The following is a 19,909-nucleotide window of genomic DNA, read 5'->3' on the forward strand; positions in this document are numbered from 1 at the left end:
CCAACGAACGGCCTTCTCAATCTTGCGTTCCTGCATACGCGTCTTACTGGCCCATTACAGTCCTTTCTACGCTTCCAGGAATAGACTTCGAAGTCTCTGAAGCTGACTGAACCTCGACCAATCCTATCCCGAGTTGAAGACCGGGCACAAACATCAACCTTTGCCGCTGAATAAATCTTCAACCATGCAGTTTCTCAATACTCCATCCATCACACTCGAGGAGTTGTCTGATCACAAAGCTAATCGATATGCGATTCTGTCATCTAAGTGATACTCGATTACCCTCCCATGACTGCAGAATGTTCCCAAGATACTTCGTAATTAATCTAGCCGTCAAAAGGTAGAAAGCCTCTGCAGACTTGTGAAATATCATGGCTTTGAATGGATTTACGTCGATTCTGTCTATATCGATACCCATAGCAGCACAGAGTTGGCAGAGTCCCTGAATACTAGGTAATCTTAGTATCATGACGGCAGATCGTGTATGATTTCTGTATCTGGTGTCCAGCCTACCTACAAACCCGAGTCTAGGGAGCCCGACGATATGCCATCATATCAAGCGCAAGTCGCACACGTTGACAATACCAGAAACATAATTGGGTCGAACTTGGCTGGAGTCTGCAAGAGCTGATCGCAAACCCATATTGGATAATCCTCGCGGAAGACTTGGTATTCATTGATACAAATCTCTAGGAACGTGCTGGCGTGTGAACGGTGTCGAGATGCAGGCGTACAGACGGATCAATTGCAGCATATTCATCGCATTACCCAACCCATCTGTTGGCTACGTTCGAACGCGCCCGTAATGATCACACCGATCGTGTTTGCGGATAAACATTCTCAACTGGCCAATCGTTTGGAGCTGGCGGACGTGACAGGCCAGACCATGAAGTTTAGCGACCCTTAAAGACCTTATAATAGCGAGGCATACTTCAGGGTCACTTCGCCGCGATGATTGAAGACTGGGCTTGTACGCGGCTGGGTAGTACAGAATGCTGCGGCTAGATATTATCCTAAGAAGGGATCCACAGGCATTTAGTTCCTCTAGCGCAGTCAGCCCTGTGTCTAAGCCTCAATACCACATGCAATTGTAGACCATGAGATAATCATTATGCTCTGCGTAATTATTAGGTTACTTGTCTTCTGAGTCATGTCAATGTTCACTCTAATCATATATTGAGCATCGAGGCTTCATCACGAGCACTTGTCGCTTGTTTTTGCAACTATGAAACACAGTGATACTGTGGATAGTCGCTACTAGTCTCTTGGCTGACGGAGTCCAAGACACCAGCGCAGTCTTGGTTTGCACGTGGATCTCGACTACACGATAATTACTAGTTACGGCATAGTGTGTACGTCAAAACATTGTGTTTTCTGTTGGATCTTCATTCTTTGAGGCTGTGAAGTCTGGGCAGCAAATTAGCATAAAGACGCTCTTTGTAGTTATACCAGCAAAGCATAATCTGTGCCACCATTACTCCATTGCTCATAACCTACCACGATCCTTATCCAAGACACAAGAATTTCATATTCTCGACCCGATAACATCAACAATGGCTGGAATACTCGGATACGTACCCTTTGTGGCCGCGATCTTCCTCATCTGTTGCAGCGTCGTCTTAATGGGACTGTCAGGAAGCCAAATCGCCGGTGTAGTCGAGCCCGATCCTCTCTACATTGCGATCATTTCGTGCGCAGTCGCAATCACACTCCTCGTCATTGGGTCTTTCTTTCTCCCGGGTCTCGTGCCGTTGAACACATCTGTATAGTTGCCTTCTCATAGCTTTCGGCTTTTTCAAAAACAATTGCTGACACGTTTCATAGCGCACCAGTCCTACTAAGGGTAAACTTATCGGAAATATCTGCATCTACCTTGTTGCACTTGTACTATCGGTACTCAACGTCGCTTGGTTTGAGATCGAGTCAAGCGGCGGATGGGCGTCTGATTACGAATGCTACTCCTATACTGGTGCCGACTGCAGGATCATTCGGACAATGAAGGCCTTTACAATTATCAGCATGGTCTGCACCGTCGTCATTACTGGAAGCCTTGTTGGACGTCTTTTCATGTTCCGCAATACTGTCGGTGTGCCAGCGAAGGGTGCTGAGAATGGCTCTGCATGAGTAAAATGGATCTCAGTTATGAGAAATAAACAGCAACGTGATAATGGTAATGGTGATGGTAATGATAAATATAATGGTAACGAATGGTAATGGTAATGGTACGTAACAGTAATGCGATGGGATGGATGAGGGTGTAATGTCTAATGGATAATTTCAATACGCAATGAGAGATCTCGCTTCGTACCATACGCTAGCCGTAACACGTTAGTGAGCTTTTCTAAGTTTTGGATATCTCCGATTCCTATCTCCGACTACGGCTCCGCCTTCGAACTTCATCTTGACATCTAGTTCTTCGGCAAACAGTGCAATTAATCAACCGGACTACCCATAGGCTCATTATAGTCTTATTCTAATTCAAGGCACCCGTAAGCCAATACGGCTGAGGGCTCTACGAAACATTAACAAGTAGTGCTGTAATACTGACATCTATTCACTGTACGAGACAAAGCATTCCAACCAAAAACTTGGGCTGACCATATAGCTGAGTTGTTGGACATCTTTGATATCATCTGGCCCGGGAGTTCTGTACTTACCAGCAAACACCAATAATTGAAAGATTCGACGAATTACACCTTCAGTCGGACTCGTTCAATCGCCGGTGTTATGGTCTGTCCCGATTGTTTTGCTGGCTATGAGAAGCCTGAAGTTGATCCCAAAGGCTATGTGACCACACTCCACGGCCTTCAAACCTACGTCGTCGAACCCGAAGGCGAAGTGAAGGGCATCATCGTTATGGTCCCGGACGCTTTCGGTTGGGTATTTGCTAATAATCGTGCTCTTTGCGACAATTATGCCAAGAAGAGCCAATGCAGAGTTTATCTCCCTGACTTCATGCAAGGTAAGTCCCAAAGCCTCCAGCTTGATACTTGTATCGAGCTAATTGATACGTGCTCAGACACGCCCGTGTCCGTGACCATCCTCCCTCTTCTCAACAACATCTTGCGCAAAAACAGCTGGTGGAACACGCTCTGGAAACCGTACGTTCGACTCTTCCTCTATCCCTCTTACGCTCTGACCCCGGCAGTTTATACGTCGCACAAGCAATCTACGGCATGGCGCCCTTTATCTACTATAACCGCTTCGGCAGCTCCTGGCCTATCGTGAAGTCCTTCTTCACCTCCCTGCGAACTCATGAAGCTGCCTCACTTCCCATCGGCGCTGCCGGCTTCTGCTGGGGCGGCAAGCATATTTTTAATCTAGCTCATGGACATCTCGCACCGAACTCTAAGCCTCTAGTCGACGCTGTATACACAGCGCACCCGTCTAACCTGGCTATTCCAGCTGAGATCGAGAAGGTGGTCAAGCCGGTCAGTTTGGCAATGGGAACGCAAGACTTTGCTTTGAGTGTCGAGAAAACGAAGGAGATCGAGAAGGTGTTGAAGGGGATTGAGGAGAGGGAGGGAGTGGAGAGTGAGGTCGTGTTCTATGAGGGTGCGGGTCATGGGTTTGCCGTCAGAGCAGATCCAGGTAATAAGGAGGTGGGAAGGATGGCGGTTGCCGCGGAGGATCAAGCTGTGGAGTGGTTTAGGAAGTGTTTTGCAAAAGTGGCCTATTAGGTCTAGTAGGGCTTTCGGTCGATGTGCTATCTCATTAACACGCTATGTGGAATGAGAATAACAATGCTCTTTCGTGAGTTGTAGGTATTCATAAGGCGCATATTTCCCACTCCCGTTCCCTCCACAAGCAGACGGAGTAGACGAGTAACACACAGCATAGAGACTCTGACAAACAATGAGATCCTCGAGGTTCGAGGACCCGAGTTCACTATGGCCGACGCATAGTCCCACGTCGCCATTAGTATGTCTCATCAACGAGGCCAACGAGTCCATTGAAATGGCACACCCACGACTCAGCAGATGATTCCAGAACCCAATAGTCCACCTCTCGTCCAACATGCGCCCCTGCTATTAAAGTCAGCCCGATGGTGTAAAGGCTTTCACTCTGCGTCGAAATCAGACCATGTGTAGTCGATACAAGCGAGTGTATGGATAGATGAGCCGTGTCCTCAAATAGACAAAGGAGGAGGTCGCGGTTCTCTCAGGGGTAGAAGTAATACCTGCCCATGGTAACGAGCGTAGGCGACTGCTTTTCCCGGCATCGGGTGCATATATATCCACTAGGAAGAGAATATATATCTTATCTTCCATGATCAAAGGCTATCACTGCTCGTCGAGCCGATCTCTTCACACAAATCAGACGTAACGGTGGGTCCTCTGTTTGAGCACGTAACAGAGTAGGCAGCAGCACTCTGTCAGGGGTTCCATCAGAACAGTGCCTAGCAGCTAAAATTGTTCCATAGCTATAGCCACGTACACTAGGACAATAGCAAGCTTACCGATTCATTTTAGTCTAGGAGTGATAGAGAGTCATGGATAGATAAAAAAATACTTACCTTATGCTTATAAGTATATGGAAATTACCCTACATCTTCACTATACATTCTGGGGGTGTTCTTACTAGTAGTGATCCTAACCCTCAAGTCGCTTATGGCTACAGACTAACACTGCCCGACAGGCTACTCCGAGCAATAGTGGGATGTTTAGTATTTTGAGGCAGTGCATGTATCTTTACATTATTCACACTTTGTGGCGCAGGAGACCCACTAAGAACAACCCAAGAGCAGCGGGCTGGACCCTAGCAGTTCGCATTATCGTAGGGTGCACAGGAGACGTACGTACCCAATGAGTAAAACTACACTTGGTGCTTGTAAAAAGACCAGCATTAGTTTGGCGTATAACTAAATTGAGACTCATGCTACATGCTAATATGTTCGGATAAGAGTGTAGTCGTGGGGTGTGCATTTGGGGTTGTTCTTGCCGATACATGAATAGCTTGCAGGTATCTATCGTTTCATAGTTTATTTACAGCTGGTCATTGTCCTATCACCTAGACGGACCTGACGTGAGAGAGAGTATGGTGCTACACTCCTCGGCCGAGACTGGTGATCTGACAACAACGAGGCTGTGGGCTTGGGACATCCCCAGTCTGACAAGAGCAAGGCTGATCTTTGCAGTGACTAGTAAAATATTCCAGGGGTATAATGCAAGATACGCCGAAACCAAACATCGATATCATTCGTCATCGAAGCGCTTTGGGCTTGCTCGAAATGCTGGTAATAGGTAGACTGAGGTGCGGCTGAGACAAATGCATGCATGATCCATGCAGCCGTTAGGTCAAGGATGTTGGTTATTAATTAGCCCCAAACGACATGGTTATAATGCAGCTCACTATCGTATATCTGTATTATGGGCATATTTTCACATAATGCAGCATGGATCGCTCAGTCACCGATCGATTTGCATGGTTTCCGGCCTTGACATAAGATCCTCATCGGTCTCCTATCCCGGCTGTTGCGCAGCTCAGCATCCTTCCGCCTTCAGATGCTGAATCTGATCATCTTGTTCACGACTCGAGATGAATTCTACACTGTTGCTTTAGGATGTGGACTTTGCCCATGGAACAGACATGAGGCGATAAGGACCGGCTGATGCCGAACATACTGCACATGATTATCCAGACTTCGCCCGCTTGGTTGGAGCAATGGGTCTCTTTTGCGTGAAAATCGCCCATACTTAGTCTACTGTACTGTACCTTTGCCAATTCAGTAAATCTGTTGGAAGTAGTGGCTTGCGTAGACTAGGCTGATATACTTCAGATTGAGCTCGAACTGTGTATTATCGGCACTCTAACGGATCCTTAAGCTTCACTATAGTTCGAAGCAGAGCAACGCGAGCATTACACGCCTCGCAGTTCTACCAAGATACTTGGCTTTGATTATAGGAATGATTTCGGGCTGTGAGCTAGTTCTGTAAGCGAATTCTGATGTATAATTAGCCTCTGAGATATGGCAGCGAGCCACCCGGACACAGCATTGATGGTACGCGAGGAGCCAGCAGAGTTTCCATCTGGAAATTCTGGTAAGAAGAGGGGGTATGGTTTACAATGAATAAGATCGAGGACACGGACCGTCTACCAGGGTTTGCGTTGGTCTCCACATCCGCATGAACGTTAGCAACCTCGGAGCCGGGACAGGGTCAAGGATATGACAGTTGCAAGGCTGAGTAGTCTTCGCTCGGCAGCGTAGTGAAACAATTCATGCATGCTCATGTACGGCAATACCATAGAGCCTTGTCTAAGACATGCATATGGATGGCCCGGGCCGCACCCTGTCTGTGTCCTATCTCGCCGTCAATCGTATTTCCCTTTCCGGCAAGCCTAGGCGTGTTTGGCTAAAGATTCAGAAGTTGTTGAGTAGCCCGTCGCTCTAGTCCAGATATAAGATGTAACAAGTTTCCTTAAGACAATTTTAGCTTGTTATCTCACACATCTTTCCCTTCAGAACCTGCAGAGACCACAGCTTTCAGATATTCCTCATCTTCCTTTGAGACGATAGCTCAAGACCCAAGCCATACAGCTTGAGCTTACCATGGAAAACGCAAGAGACCAAGCGACTTGCAGAGCGGAGGAACACACCAGGAGTGGATCCAGAGATGTAGGCCGAGCATCTTGAGATGGAGGGTATCGACTGACGCATAGCAGAGGGTTGTCCCCGCCTCAAGTGGCAGTAAAGAAGGGTCTTTGCTTCCACGGAAAAGTCGACGGAGCCAGAGTTACGCCATGAGCAGGTGGCTTGAACAGGGACAATATGACGAGCCGTTACGCGGCACATATATCGCGGCTAGACTGCATCAAGTCGAAGTAAAGACAAGCACACATAATCAGACTTATAGTCCCTGATGAACGATGGCAAGATGGGATATAGACTTCTGTATGAACACCGTGGGAGGACTATTCTGAGATGGCGTCATAGTGGATGTATTGTATTATACAAACAAGCTGTATTTTCGAGGATGAGTTGAGGCTAGAAGAAACCGAGCAGGAATTTTGCATGTAATAAAAAGAGATCGAGGAAGGTCTACACCTTGGGTCGACGTTGAGACGTTCTCAGAATAAGGTGTGCAGATGTACCATTACTATCTAGGCCTAGTGGCGGCTATCCATAGACCACGCTACCTCTAAAAGGGCTAGGAGCAAACTTCATACGAATGATAAATCTAAGATGGACATCAATAGTACAGTCTGCATCGTCAACATGGTGACCCTGTAATTGCTCTCAAATAGAAGTTCTCCGCGTAGCCTTGGAGTAGTGCTTTCATATAAAATAGACCCGTTATCTAGAGACAATGTGAAACTCAGTGAAAAGAACAGTAGCAGCCGTTCCTGAACGCCTGGAAAGTGAAAATGAGCATGAGCCTACATGAGCGACACTACCTTGTAGGAAGCTCTCGAGATCTCGGTCCTGCTGAGCTCATAGGTTTCGCTTTCGCAACCTCGCTTCTTTCTTTTGCCTCATTCTCCCACTTTTCCATGTCGTCCACAAACTTCTCCCAGGTGTCAATCGTACCCTTGAAGAATGCGATATGTGTGTCAGCGAGATCTCCTAGCGTGTCCTTGAATTCAACCGCTTTGATACGTTCGAAGTCTGCGATTTCCTTTACGGTAGACTCGTCCGCGGTCTCGGAAGCCTTCTTAGCTTCTTCTACATTAAGCTGCAGCCTCTCGATCTCGAGCTCTAGCTTCCGCACTCGATCTCGACGGCTTTGTTCGTGATCGACCCCTCGAACATCCTCGAGCTTGGCACGCAGAAAGCCTGAAGCCCCCAAGCCGGATGAGCCATGTTGCGATGCGAGCTGATCACGTTCATAAGCAGCCTTGTTCAAGTAGTCTGTAAGACCTTCAAAATCGAGCTGCTTCTGCTCACGCGCTTTGAGGAGCGCCTTGACTGCCAGTATGTAAGCCTCCATGTCACGCAATGATCCTAGGTAGTTCTGGTCCGTGTGTTCCTTTAAGAACCTGAAGCCTTGTGACGTCTCCTCTAAGCTGGCATGGAATGCAGTGAGAGGCTGTTCGACACCCGATTCGAGAGTAACGAGCTTCTGGAACTGTTGGGCTAGATCGCTATAATCGGCCTCAAGATCACCTTGCCTCCGGGCGACTCGCGCTGTCACCTTTTCAACATTGCCTAAATCTTCGTCCAGCTTATTTGCCTTCTCTTTAACCTCAATGAATCGCTTGTCTGGCTTGTGTACTTTGCTGAAGGTGTTGAGAAAGGTATCCGCAATACTGTCTAGGAGACCACCACTCCCTGCATTCTGATCTGTCATCGTCATGGCCTTGGGTCGAGTCTTCATCGTCGCATTCCAATCGGGGCTTTCAAGGAATTCGAGTAGTATAGGCTGCCGCCGTAGCAATGGATGTAGCGTCAAGCGCTTCATGAAGCGATTCAGGGAATATGAGCGTCGATTTGTAAAGTCAGGTCCGAATCTATCGCCTCGAACATACTCCATGTTATGTTTGTCCGGTAGCGGGGGGACGGCGCAGCCGCCCCAAACATTGGCGAGGATGCGATAGAGGAACTGGAAATCTGTGAATCGTCGCCGCACGGAAAACTCGCGCTTATTGAATGACTGGTAGTCTGACTGAGGATTAAGTTAGCTTCTGTACGATGCGCGAATGCGTGACACTGAACAGAGGACGTTGAACCTTAGTAGTGACGAGGTACGAGACGAAGGCATCTTTGGTTCCATCGTTTTCTTTCTGTGGTTCGCCCACGATGACCACAAGCTGACCGTCGAGATCCTCCATCTTAGCTCGGTATTCGAGAATATCGGGTTTAAATCTGCGCGTTGTCGTTTCACGAGAAGGTCTCCCTCCCATGACGATGTGCCGCTTACTTAGTAGCAGGCAGGGCACGGCGCGATGATTGAGCTCCAGAGGACAGCGCGGGGGCCTTTATAGTGGACCCCATCCCCACGACAGCACGCGAAACATCTAAATCGGTAGAGCGCCATCACAATCAGACCCATGTATATATTGTACTACATAAACCACTTGAAAGGTAGAGTTCCGTGGGGCTAATAAAATAATATTTACAATAAGACACCCAGCGTAGCGCAGCAGTAGGCCATTTTCGCGCCGAGCTGTCAATCAATGATGGCCCGTTGAGTGACCACTGAGTTAAATGCTCAATGAACACCAAATCTCCGCTCGAATTCTCCGGCAAGCTTTGGTGATATCTCATCACTCGTATTCCCTTTTACAGTCCATAAAACCCCAAGCTTGTCATAATGCTCAAGTAAAGGGAGGCTGGTTTCTCTGAAGCTCTTTAGGCGAGCTTTCCATACTTCGGGATCGTCATCATCACGCCGCGTCAGGGCATCACCGGTAACATCATCCTTGCCTTCCACCTTGGGTGGGTTGAAAGTGGTGTTATAGACTCTCCCGGAAGGTGAATGCACCCATCGATTGCTTATACGGTCGATAATGACTTCGGACGGGGTGTCAATGTTGACCACGAAATTCATGGGGATCAACTCGTCTAATTGGGACGCCTGCACCGCTGTCCGAGGAAATCCGTCGAGGATGAATGAGGCATTCGGTGAGTCGGAATAGTTGTATGTTTGGGTACGGAATGGCGAAGGTATCATCACATTGTCTACAGAGGTCTCTGCTTCGTCTATGGCTACAGACGAGGAGTAAACTGCATATGGTCTTATTGCATCTGAGGTCAACCAGCCGTGGTTCGTAAACTCATTGAGTATCAAACGTAGTATCATCGTATCTGGCACGAGCGCACCGCTTTTCATCTTTTGCTCGGCAGCGATTCCTGTAAAGGTGAGTGAGTAGCAATACCTCCTGAAGTACAAGCCGATCACCTACCAAGCGGTGTCTTTTCCCTCACATTTTTCCGCAGTAAATCGCCAGAACTGATTGAAGAAAGTTGTGGAAACCGCTTCATCAAACGCTCGGTCTGTGTCCCTTTCCCAGCCCCAGGTGCACCCACTAGAATCACACGAGCAGCTCTGGACAGAGCCATTGCGTTCGACTGGTCCCAAAAATGACGCGACTTTGAACTACGGGTATAAATATGGTGTCAGGTTCGCAAATAAGGGTTCTGGGGGGTTTGACTGAAGTTGCGCTTCTACTGAAGCCTATATGGCTAGAGGAAGTTCATTTCGGGGCGTTCAAGATGATCTCAGAGGGTGTTGGTGCCGAGTTGTGCAGACCCGATCTCGGAGGTTGAGACAAGGGTTGTTGATAGAAGGTTAAGGAGCGCAAAGGGCGACACGAGGAATATGAAGGGCTGGTGGGAATGAAGGAGGCTCGGAAATAGGTCGAAGGAAATATGCACGAGGGGGGGAGGAGATTGTGGTGGTGATGAAGGTCATTGTAGACTGACCCATGTGCTTGTTGAGAAGCCGATAAGCTCCGATAGCCCGAACTGGGGAATCTTGCTGCGGCACAATCCCTATGCGACGCGTGTTGAGATGGATGACTAATCATGGCCTAACTTGTTCCTGAAGCCGGATGCGCCTGGGTCGGTCGGAGGTCGGCATTAGCTTGTTCAACGTGCATACCTGTCGCAATTCTTCTTTTACATACTCTTCCTACGCTCCTTCATTCACACATAACTTTTCCCATCTAGTTCTAATATTCCAGCTGGTCTCTCTTCTTCAGTTTTCCTTTGGAGAGTCATCCTTGCTTCCCAGCCCGCGATGTCCCTGAATCGCTCTGCGACGCGCATCTCGCCCCTTCTACTCCGTCATGCCGCAACAAGACATTTACCCAGGAACTCCCGAAGGTTCCCACGGGAGATCTCAGCGATTGCGATTCTCATACCTACTCGTGGCCTAGCCACACAAACGCAAAATCAGACGCCTGGGAACTCATCCTACCCTCCGCCTGGATTCAACGCAGACGAAGCCAAGAAATCACTCTCTAAGGACGGATCTTCAGCATCGAGGGAGTCTTCGAAATCAGATTTGATCGAACAGGTAACAATACCAAAAGACCAGCCGACGTCGCACCCCAAGACAGCGGCTACAGAAGATCAGTCTTTGAAGGAGCTTGCAGCCGCAAAGGCCGCCGAGGATTCGAAAGTCGTTGAACAGAAGAAGGAGGATAAGAAACTCACGCTTTGGCAAAAGGTCAAAAAAGAGGCAAATCACTACTGGGATGGGACGAAGCTACTGGCGACCGAGGTCCGCATTAGCTCCAAATTGGCATTGAAGATGGCGGCTGGATATGAATTGACCAGACGGGAAAACAGACAGCTGCAACGAACGGTTCAGGATCTGGGCCGGCTAGTGCCTTTCTCAGTTTTCGTCATTGTCCCATTTGCAGAACTTCTACTTCCAGTAGCACTTAAGCTTTTCCCCAATATGCTACCTAGCACGTACGAGGGACAGAAATCAAAAGATGCCAAAGCAAGCACACTCAGGACGACGAGGAAAGAAGTCAGCAATTTCCTGAGACAGACACTGAAAGAGACTGGACTACCCGTAAGCGCTGCTAATGCCCAGACCGAAGAGTTTGCGGATTTCTTCCGGAAGGTCCGTACGACTGGAGAAGCTCCGACTGCAGCAGACGTAATCAAAGTTTGCAAAGTTTTCAAGGATGATCTTACGTTGGACAATCTTTCACGACCTCAATTAGTCGGCATCTGTCGGTACATGAACATGAACACTTTCGGAACCGACAACTTTCTTCGCTACCAGGTCCGCCATCGTATGCGCCAGATCAAGCGTGACGACAAAGCAATCGCCTTCGAGGGTGTTGAAACATTGTCGGTACCAGAGCTCCAGACTGCTTGTCAATCTCGAGGACTACGCACGCAAAGCATGAGTCCAGGCCGTCTCCGGGATGATCTTCAGATGTGGCTTGACCTGCGTCTCAAATACGGTGTCCCATCTACTCTTCTTGTATTGAGCAATGCCTTCATGTATGCGACTGGCAAGGAATCCGAGATCAATAATCAGATTGACGCCCTGCAAGCTGTGTTGTCGTCTATCCCTGAAGAGCTGTTCCATGAGATCGAGTTGGAGGTCCACACAGCAGAGGGTGCTGCGACCAACAAACAGCGCCTTGAGGTGTTGAAAGAGCAGCAAGAGCTCATCGACGAGGAGAACGAGCAAAGCCAGAAAGGTGATCCTTCAGGCCGCCCGCAACCGAAGGATGACCAAGATATTGATGAAGAAGAGAAACTTCAAGCAAAGCAGGAAGCAGAGCACAAGGCTGCTACCAAGGACCAGGAACAAAGTGATGAGGACAGGAAGGCTGCAATTGATGTCGCTGCAGAGGATCGTCCTGATGATCCTGAGCAGAAGCGAAAAGAGCTCCTGGATGAAGAAGCGGAGATCAAGGATGAGAACAAGCGCGGAAAGAACTAGTCCAAAGCGTTCGCACGTACTTCCTTTTCACACGTAAATCCACGGAATGACCTGGATTCCGCATCCTTTGACCCCCGAACAGCTTCGACTCGGGCCGCTGAAGGAAAATTGCCAGGCAGTGTAACTGTAAAGCGCTAGGAAATCCGCAGATAAAAAAATAGACGTGTATAAACACCTTCATGACTCGAATTCTGGAACATGAATATACATAAATCCATGGCTAGGCTGAAATTGCGTAGAAACCTTGGAACCTTGGTAGCTTAGACCCTTCCAAGTACCACGGGATACTGCACTGATTGCTCCAGGATATTCGCGCAGCCTTTGTTTTCACTGACCTCATAGACTATTTATACCAGCCACAATCCCGCCTCCGACGCTGAGTTTAACCAGTGTTATTACCGACAGCTGCAGATGGGTTCAAATCGTTTATGCGATTTCTCCACGGCATACTTATCACCCTCATTACCAACTACCCCTTAACATTGCCTCGTCCACAGCCCGCGCTATGGAATGCGGCGGGTGGTAAACGAAAAGAATCAGCCAAATTGACCTCAAGTACAACGAGTTTCGTTGTCGTTGACTCCGACGGTAGGAATGTATCTTGATAAAGTGGCGGTCTGTTCATGCATTAACTTCATTGTAGAAAAAAATCAGGGGACAAAAGTCATACTCGTTGTCCTTCAATTCGATTATTCGAAACCAATATACTGTCGGTTGACTCTTCATCCTATGCACACGTCTACGGTAGCAGCTTTTGCGCTCATGTATTCATTCTGTTCGCAATCTTGTTTTCCACTCGCATTGATCTTATCTATATTGTCATTTGTCACCCCTGCCTCTCTCGTCATATACATCCATGGCGCCATACCACGTATTCTGCTTTGATCAACACCTCATTCTACTCAAATCGATCGCAAGATACTGATGTCTTCTGTATACTAAGTCACTTACCAACAACATGCTCGACTCCCGCTCCCTTGAGGAGGCTCTAACAATCGATCCACGGATATTGACACACAGCTATACCACCCCAACCCCTACCCCAATCTCGTCCTCCTCCTCCGACGATGTCGACTCCGACACCGAAATGCCCGATGCGCCTCCATCTCCCTACGACGACGACGACGACGACGAAACCGTCTACGACGACGAAATCTCCCTTATCCAAAACCCACCCCCGGGACCCCCAATCACCCTCCACGAACAACTCTCCTTCCTAACATTCTCCTCCACGCCCAAACACCGCACCGCAATTCCCCTCGCCTCAAACCTCCGCCGCCGCTCCGCCCTACCCACCGTCCCACTATCCCCAGACCCAACACCTCTTCCCCGTCCCCCTCCCCGCCGCGCCGTCTCCTTTTCCCCCCACCCGCGCACCACCGCTATTTCAACGTACCTCCTCCCTCCCACGCCCATCGTCCGGCATAATACCACCGACGGCACAGACACAGACGCGTACGAGCCGTACGTGCCCCTAGAAAATATGCCCACGCCGGTGGAACGCGCGCGCAAGGAAGCGGTGCGGGCACAGAGGGAGAGAGAAAGAGAGGCCTGGGCACGGACATGGGATAGAGTAGACGTAGACTTAGAAGTGGGGTCCGAGCGGGGAACAGAACAGATGGACGAGGAAGAGGATGGGGGATGTGCGCTCTGGGATGATGGTGCGCGGCGGAAGGATTCAGGGGTTGCGGGTGCGAGGAGGGTGTTTGTGGGGAGCGAAGACGGGGTGCTTAGGGAGAATGGGCACGGCCCGGGTGTGAGGCTGGGTGTTGTGTCTGTTGCGGACGAGGGCGAACGGAAGGGGGGAGGTCAGGAGACTGGACGTGGCTTGGGAAGGATGTGGGAGGAAGGGGCTGAGTATACGTTTTCATGAGGTGCTTGGATTGTCTGGGATGGAATCGTGTTTGAATCACATGTTTGCTTGGGCACGGGCTGTGGGATCGAGTTGATATGGGACTACACGGAAGTGGGAGAGTATCACACGGTCTCGATGTAGGGCATTTCGGCTTAGCTAGTAGTGCACCCCTGGTTCTCTCATCTGGGAGAGCCATGACCCGTGTCTACATATCGATGTGGCCAAAGTAGGATGCTGCCAACTGTAAGAGAGAGGGTCAAAAAAAGTTCCATATATTGTCATGTACTCAAAGCCGAGGAAGCAGCAGGGGATATATACGACATCTCCCAACTCCACGCTACCCTGAAATCCTACGCTATAAACAAAGTCTCTCTCGATGTAGGTCTCCTCGTATGCGTTTCTACATCGCTCTGATTCCTGGCTGATGGATTCGCAGTGGCTAACGCGCCCAGATCAGCACATTAAAGCCCACCCCGCCTCTGCCTTCTGCCATGCTCGCCGCACACGCAAAGCATGTATCTTCTCCCCGCCTCACGACCGCGGACCTCGCACGCTCGCTACACCATGCCCTCGCAACCAACTCTTCACCCTCCCCCATTGCATCAATAAGCAGAAAGCTGTCCTTCGCACTATACAAGTCCTTCAGTTGACTGACATTCACCGCACTATCTAATAGCCTTTTCGCATGCTTCTTATGCAAAACATGCGCTCCCTTGCACGGGTCCGAGCCTATCTTGCGTGAATCCGGGCTTCCCCTGCACGGATGCGGGCTAACAAACAACGGGACGTTGTATAGAGTATACGATACAGGCACACTATTCACGCTGAAATGGAGGATTGCGCGATACTCGGTGACCCCAGAGCTTTTTGCACTGAGGGCCGTGCCAGGCGCCGAAAGCTCCATGAGACGGATCTCCTTGAGCTCGCTCTTCCGGCGATCGTCACGCGTAGGCGGCACGGGTACGACGTACGCACCGGAATCCGTTAGACTCGTCAGGAGACTATCCACAGGCTCCGTGAATTGCGGCACGTTATGACTTCCTGGGTCTGCGGCAGCCGCAAAGCCAAGACTTTCAAGAATATCTGTTTTTGGATCGCACGGCGTGGGCGGCAGTGTACGTTTTGCGTTGATACGGACCCATCCCTCGGGCACACCAGTGGGTGCGGGCAGAGGCCCGATCCAGCCACATACAGATCCGGCGTCGCGATGAGCGCCGAGGACGCGGCCCAGCACGGTACGTTTGGGCCAGTACGATGAGTTACGTACGACGAGACCGTCGGCGTAAAAGGGAGCGCCACCAAAGCCGCGAATAGAGGGCGAGGCGTGGACAAGCACGCTCATGATACGATGGCGAAAAATCTTGCCGGGGAGCGTCAGGCCGAAAAGCCAGTCGCACATATCATAGCCTACGTGATGGCCAGCGATAAGTTCCCGGTAGGCTCGCTCGATGGTAGGTTTGGCCTCGAGATAAAGAGGCCATTTTATGGCCTCCGCGAATTTGATGAGGCCCTGGGCTTGTTCGCCATGGACTTTGGAGAACAGCGTGTAGGGTAAGGCAGAGGAGTCGGGGGATGTGGTGGGGACTGGTCCGTTGATGGTTACGTTACGCAGCCATGTGCCCGACAGGACTAGCAGTGCGGAAATTGTATCTGTAATAAGGCCTGAGTAGCCCATGTTGCGTGGCTCCTTGCGTAGGCGGACAAGAAGCTCAGCGCCGAGAAGGACCTGGAAGAGAAAGTTGTGGAGTCCTACACCTTCAAGAGCTCCACCGAGGGTATGACTGCTGACGTCCCGGGACTTGGTTAAGTCAACAAAGCGGTCAGGATCTTCTGCAATACCATGATTCAAGCCTAAGCAGATAGATTCGATCTGGCTCTGGCGCGAGGCTTGCACGGGATCTTTGTATATTCCCGCCTGAAGACTGATAAATCTGTGATCCGTTAGCTAGGTAAGATAACCGGACAACACCCACTCACTCAGAAATTCCAAGCATTTCACGAAGACCATCCGGATCTTCAGTATCTTCGGTCTGTAGACTCCGAATACGCTCCACAATGCGGTCGAGCGATGCTAATGGTGGTATTACAGATCCTTCGAGAGCGATTTCTGCTAAGGGCGAGAGATTTAGCTGATGCTCTCTGTATTCCTCGGAATACCCCGAGACTGACACAGTTCCAGGCCATTTTCCTTGGTAGAAGCATGAGCTCTCACAATCCATGTCTAGGAAGGTATTTCCTGGAAAGCTTTGTTGGTCGACTGCCATTGCTTCTATGTAGATGTTAGCTCATATCTCTGAGATAGAATGATGTACACCTACTGAAGCTAGGATGGAGATAGAACGGTGGAGGTACCTCTCTTTCAGTGAGTTCAGTCTGCTTCAAGCCAACAAAGAACAACTTGACTGCATCTACATTGCCGGTAGCTGTATATGGGCGCAAGGCCAAACTACCCTTGCTTTTCTTGCTAAGAACAAAATGAAGCCTTGCCAGTCGCTCACGTAGTTTATCATGACTCATCCTCATTTGAGCACTGCCAGCATAGCCAGAGTGATATGACTCGGGTTCGTAGGAAGCCATTTGCTCCACTATCTCTGCTAGTCCATATGGGAGGGGAGAGACAGCAGTCCTGCCAACTGTGGCGGCAGTATAATTACGTCTCACAATGGGCTGTCTATCCGGACGGGGTGGTTGTTGCGACTGGACTTTGGTGAGAGGCTGTGTTTGTATGCTTGGGGAGCCTTGTCGTAGTTGAGTTTCTGAGTGTACTTTTGATGTATCACTGGATGTTGAGCCAGATGCTTGGCTCACTTGCGGCATGCCATTCAACGCTGGCGACTTTGCCTTCGACATTTGCGCTTCCGTCTCAAGACTACTCATTGCCTTCTGCGTGTGGTTTGGTTCCTCGGTTGCGTGGTACAGATTCTGGATGGACGTCTTCCGCGGCGCCTCATTTATGCTCCCAGGAATCAGCGAATCCTGCCGTGGTGCAGGCGACGGAATTGAAGGCTGAGGTGGAGTTCCCCGGGAATTGCGAGTCGATGGCTCAAAGGTTGCTCCCTCTGAAGGCGAGTGTTGCTTGGGTTGACCTGGAGACTTGTTCTGTTGATTGCGATTCTTTGGCACGTCCTGAAGGATGATGGGCTTTGGCGGTAGCAAGGTATCCCCAGATGACCTCGATCCGTTTCCTGTAGGCGTGGTAGAGGCTCGTCTGTAGGAAGCGGAATCCGCAAACGTTCCTGCAAGAGGACTCTTCTTATATGCCGAGCCCCCGGGTGTCCCTACCCCGGGACCGCGTCGGTATGTTGCCGCCTCTGCGAATGTCGTAACTACAGGGCTTGCGGTCTTGATAGGAGGATCCATGGGTAATGATGGTGGAGGTAAGGATGCAGCTTTGGATGTAATCCTCTCCTCCGGCGATCTAGCCTTCGGTCTAGCTTTCTCCTCTGATGGAGGAGTAGACATCGTTGAATCCGAGCTATCACTGGAGTTTGAATCGATAGAGGGATTTCGTACGATCGGTCGCTGTTGTTTGTTTGGAGACGATGACATTTCCGGTTGGACGATTTGCGGAGACTGTCGAGGACCCTCTGAGGCACTTTGTTTCACGTCTACAGAACTAGCTTGCTCGCGAAGTCTCTCTGAATTGGGTGAGCGTCGCCGTGGACCTTGCGAGTAGATCTGTGAGTACTGCAACTGCTCTCGTTCCCGTATCACTGGTGGATTGAATTGTTGTTGATTGGGGACAGAAGTTGGGGGTGACTGCTGCAAAGACAGTGACTGTTGCTGGTCCGACATTACTGATTGCCCATTTTGAGGACTCTGGGGACTTGTGGGAAGCTGGTGTCTGTATTCGCCTTCGCCTTTCTGGTCGCGCATGTATTGACCCTGGCCTTGCTGGTACTGGTCTGACTCTGGCTCTTTCCAATCAGATATCGCGTCTACCCCCAATATCTGCCTCGCATTTTGATGCGACCATTGTGCAGTCTTCTTCTCTTCCTCTCCTTGTGCGCAGTCTACTGCCACGCCGTATGCATCTAGGGCTCCTTGAATGTCGCCGCTCCTTAACCTGATCTCTCCTTGCTGTAGCCAGCCTCGGTAGTATGTTGGGTCAAGTTGTATGGCAGCCTCTGCATCTCGCAACGAAGCATCGAAATTCGGCGGCGTGGACAGCATGTGTGCAAAGGAGCGCGCTGCTAGGAGGTTGGGAGAGGCAGGCTGATACATCAGCGCCTTGTTGTACATGCTTCTGGCACCATTGTAGTCGGCACGATTGATGAGTGACTCGGCATGAGACTGGAACACATCCGAGGCGGAACGCTCGCCAACGCGATTGCTCACGGGGAGAGCTTGTTGTGGAGCGGGCGGAGGAGACAGAGGAACGAACTGCTGGTATTGTGGACTGTACACTTGCTGTTGCGGCGCAGGACTATAGCCATATTGCTGAGAAGGGGGCGATTGGGTGTATGAGGTCGCAGGCGAAGGGTATTGGTGCTGAGATGAGTAGTTCTGCTGAGCGTACTGATATGTATACTGTTGGCCGTAAGGAGACGCATGAGGCTGAGGGATCTGCGGCTGTTGGAATTGCGAGGGCGGATCTGGACGATAGCCATTATTCTGTTGACTAGATACAGAAAGATATAATGTCAGCCAGATTGTGTGCTACCCGTGGACAGCTGCTGTGGAGGACTTGGGAGCTGTAGTAGCTCACCTATAGTAGGCGCTTCCATTCTGCGCTTGGGCATCGGATAGTTGAAGTTGCTGCTGGTACTGCTGCTCCGGCGACAGAGGGCTTACGACGGTGTTTGGATTCGGCGACTCGTCCTTCTTCCCGCCCAAGACTTTCTTGAAGAGGCTTGCTGTCGATGGTTTGGGCATGTTTGGGGCAATCTCGGGGCGCGAAGCGCTACAAGCTGAGGGATCTCCGCCGCGCTGGATCTTGAGAGGGCTCGCTCGCGTTCCACGGTTACACTACAGCGCGGCGTAGGGGACGCACGCAGAGTATGGCAAAAGAAGAAGATGGTGAGACGGAAAGCTCGCCATGCGAAGGCAACCAGGCGGCGCAAAGGTGAGGCATATGCACATCAGACGGTAAGATGGGCAGGCCGGCACAGGCAAAAAAGAAAGAGCGGAAGAATGTAAGACAGGTAATTAGATAGAAGTCAAATCAAAAGCCCAGTGGCGCATACACACACCGGCCAGTCAGTGGTCACCATTAAGCTTACGCCTCAATTTGCACGAGCGTCGAGCAGTAGGATCTAGGAGTAGTGAGTGGTAATATAATGATATGCAAGTGCTTGCTGTGAAGCCTAAGGCAGACATATTCTCTTCCTCAGGCTCCTACCGTCTTGCTAGATACCTAGACCTCACCTCATCTCGACTCACCGGCCATATTGATGATTCCTGCAGACATAAGGAGAATGACATCGCAATAGAGCCTCACTCTCAAGCCAGGCGAGACCGACTGAACGACCAAACTACTGCTGCGTTGCCCGCTTGAAATGCGTACTCTTCCGCATGTTGGCATCGTGTCATCGGCCAGAACATTGGCCGTCATGGGAATGAAGTCGACAATGTCGTTTCGGCTGACGTTCAGAAAACGATACACTCGCCATCTGTTGATGCATGCCAGGTTTCATAGCCATATATTCCACAAGTCCATATTCGCTGTCTAGCCACGGTAGCATCGCGGATTAAGAAAGAG

General features: G+C 50.1%; 6 protein-coding genes across 6 annotated transcripts; 3 read left to right on the forward strand and 3 right to left on the reverse strand.

Moving 5' to 3' along the window:
* Window positions 1–2,391: 2,391 nt before the first annotated feature.
* EJ05DRAFT_470439 (dienelactone hydrolase family protein) lies at window positions 2,392–3,884 on the forward strand. The gene is made up of 4 exons (XM_033742941.1): window positions 2,392–2,559; window positions 2,606–2,962; window positions 3,020–3,101; window positions 3,149–3,884. The coding sequence occupies exons 2-4, from the start codon at window positions 2,728–2,730 to the stop codon at window positions 3,678–3,680; spliced, it is 849 nt and encodes a 282-aa protein (XP_033595662.1). The 5' UTR covers window positions 2,392–2,559; window positions 2,606–2,727; the 3' UTR covers window positions 3,681–3,884.
* A 3,191-nt stretch (window positions 3,885–7,075) lies between these two features.
* EJ05DRAFT_470441 (uncharacterized protein) lies at window positions 7,076–8,879 on the reverse strand. Its single transcript, XM_033742942.1, has 2 exons — window positions 8,668–8,879; window positions 7,076–8,603 (listed from the first exon to the last, which is right to left on the reverse strand). Exons 1-2 carry the CDS (start codon window positions 8,839–8,841, stop codon window positions 7,392–7,394), a joined length of 1,386 nt encoding a protein of 461 aa, XP_033595663.1. The 5' UTR covers window positions 8,842–8,879; the 3' UTR covers window positions 7,076–7,391.
* A 104-nt stretch (window positions 8,880–8,983) lies between these two features.
* Window positions 8,984–10,385, reverse strand: EJ05DRAFT_533689 (adenylate kinase-like protein). The gene is made up of 2 exons (XM_033749135.1): window positions 9,844–10,385; window positions 8,984–9,790 (listed from the first exon to the last, which is right to left on the reverse strand). The coding sequence occupies exons 1-2, from the start codon at window positions 9,998–10,000 to the stop codon at window positions 9,150–9,152; spliced, it is 798 nt and encodes a 265-aa protein (XP_033595664.1). The 5' UTR covers window positions 10,001–10,385; the 3' UTR covers window positions 8,984–9,149.
* Window positions 10,386–10,532: 147 nt separating this feature from the next.
* EJ05DRAFT_480575 (LETM1-domain-containing protein) lies at window positions 10,533–12,561 on the forward strand. Its single transcript, XM_033744893.1, has one exon. It carries the CDS (start codon window positions 10,680–10,682, stop codon window positions 12,351–12,353), a length of 1,674 nt encoding a protein of 557 aa, XP_033595665.1. The 5' UTR covers window positions 10,533–10,679; the 3' UTR covers window positions 12,354–12,561.
* A 553-nt stretch (window positions 12,562–13,114) lies between these two features.
* EJ05DRAFT_523144 (uncharacterized protein) lies at window positions 13,115–14,634 on the forward strand. Its single transcript, XM_033748794.1, has one exon. It carries the CDS (start codon window positions 13,312–13,314, stop codon window positions 14,224–14,226), a length of 915 nt encoding a protein of 304 aa, XP_033595666.1. The 5' UTR covers window positions 13,115–13,311; the 3' UTR covers window positions 14,227–14,634.
* Window positions 14,491–19,454, reverse strand: EJ05DRAFT_515049 (uncharacterized protein). Its single transcript, XM_033748578.1, has 4 exons — window positions 18,917–19,454; window positions 16,527–18,829; window positions 16,186–16,477; window positions 14,491–16,139 (listed from the first exon to the last, which is right to left on the reverse strand). Exons 1-4 carry the CDS (start codon window positions 19,081–19,083, stop codon window positions 14,648–14,650), a joined length of 4,254 nt encoding a protein of 1,417 aa, XP_033595667.1. The 5' UTR covers window positions 19,084–19,454; the 3' UTR covers window positions 14,491–14,647.
* Window positions 19,455–19,909: the final 455 nt, after the last annotated feature.

The sequence above is a fragment of the Pseudovirgaria hyperparasitica genome, assembly GCF_010093815.1.
Source record: "Pseudovirgaria hyperparasitica strain CBS 121739 unplaced genomic scaffold EJ05scaffold_21, whole genome shotgun sequence".
Classification (NCBI taxonomy): Eukaryota; Fungi; Ascomycota; class Dothideomycetes; order Acrospermales; family Acrospermaceae; genus Pseudovirgaria; species Pseudovirgaria hyperparasitica.

Bases quoted from the DNA above. Each gene is read 5' to 3' on its own strand.
- EJ05DRAFT_470439 (XM_033742941.1), top strand. From the start codon at position 2,728: ATGGTCTGTCCCGATTGTTTTGCTGGCTATGAGAAGCCTGAAGTTGAT. The intron at 2,963-3,019 runs GTAAGTCCCAAA...ATACGTGCTCAG, and splicing joins TCTCCCTGACTTCATGCAAG to ACACGCCCGTGTCCGTGACC. The intron at 3,102-3,148 runs GTACGTTCGACT...TGACCCCGGCAG, and splicing joins TGGAACACGCTCTGGAAACC to TTTATACGTCGCACAAGCAA.
- EJ05DRAFT_470441 (XM_033742942.1), bottom strand. From the start codon at position 8,841: ATGGGAGGGAGACCTTCTCGTGAAACGACAACGCGCAGATTTAAACCC. The intron at 8,604-8,667 runs GTTCAACGTCCT...CTTAATCCTCAG, and splicing joins CGTACCTCGTCACTACTAAG to TCAGACTACCAGTCATTCAA.
- EJ05DRAFT_533689 (XM_033749135.1), bottom strand. From the start codon at position 10,000: ATGGCTCTGTCCAGAGCTGCTCGTGTGATTCTAGTGGGTGCACCTGGG. The intron at 9,791-9,843 runs GTAGGTGATCGG...TCACCTTTACAG, and splicing joins GAGGGAAAAGACACCGCTTG to GAATCGCTGCCGAGCAAAAG.
- EJ05DRAFT_480575 (XM_033744893.1), top strand. From the start codon at position 10,680: ATGTCCCTGAATCGCTCTGCGACGCGCATCTCGCCCCTTCTACTCCGT.
- EJ05DRAFT_523144 (XM_033748794.1), top strand. From the start codon at position 13,312: ATGCTCGACTCCCGCTCCCTTGAGGAGGCTCTAACAATCGATCCACGG.
- EJ05DRAFT_515049 (XM_033748578.1), bottom strand. From the start codon at position 19,083: ATGCCCAAACCATCGACAGCAAGCCTCTTCAAGAAAGTCTTGGGCGGG. The intron at 16,478-16,526 runs GTAGGTGTACAT...ACATCTACATAG, and splicing joins CTATCTCCATCCTAGCTTCA to AAGCAATGGCAGTCGACCAA. The intron at 16,140-16,185 runs GTGAGTGGGTGT...AACGGATCACAG, and splicing joins GAAATGCTTGGAATTTCTGA to ATTTATCAGTCTTCAGGCGG.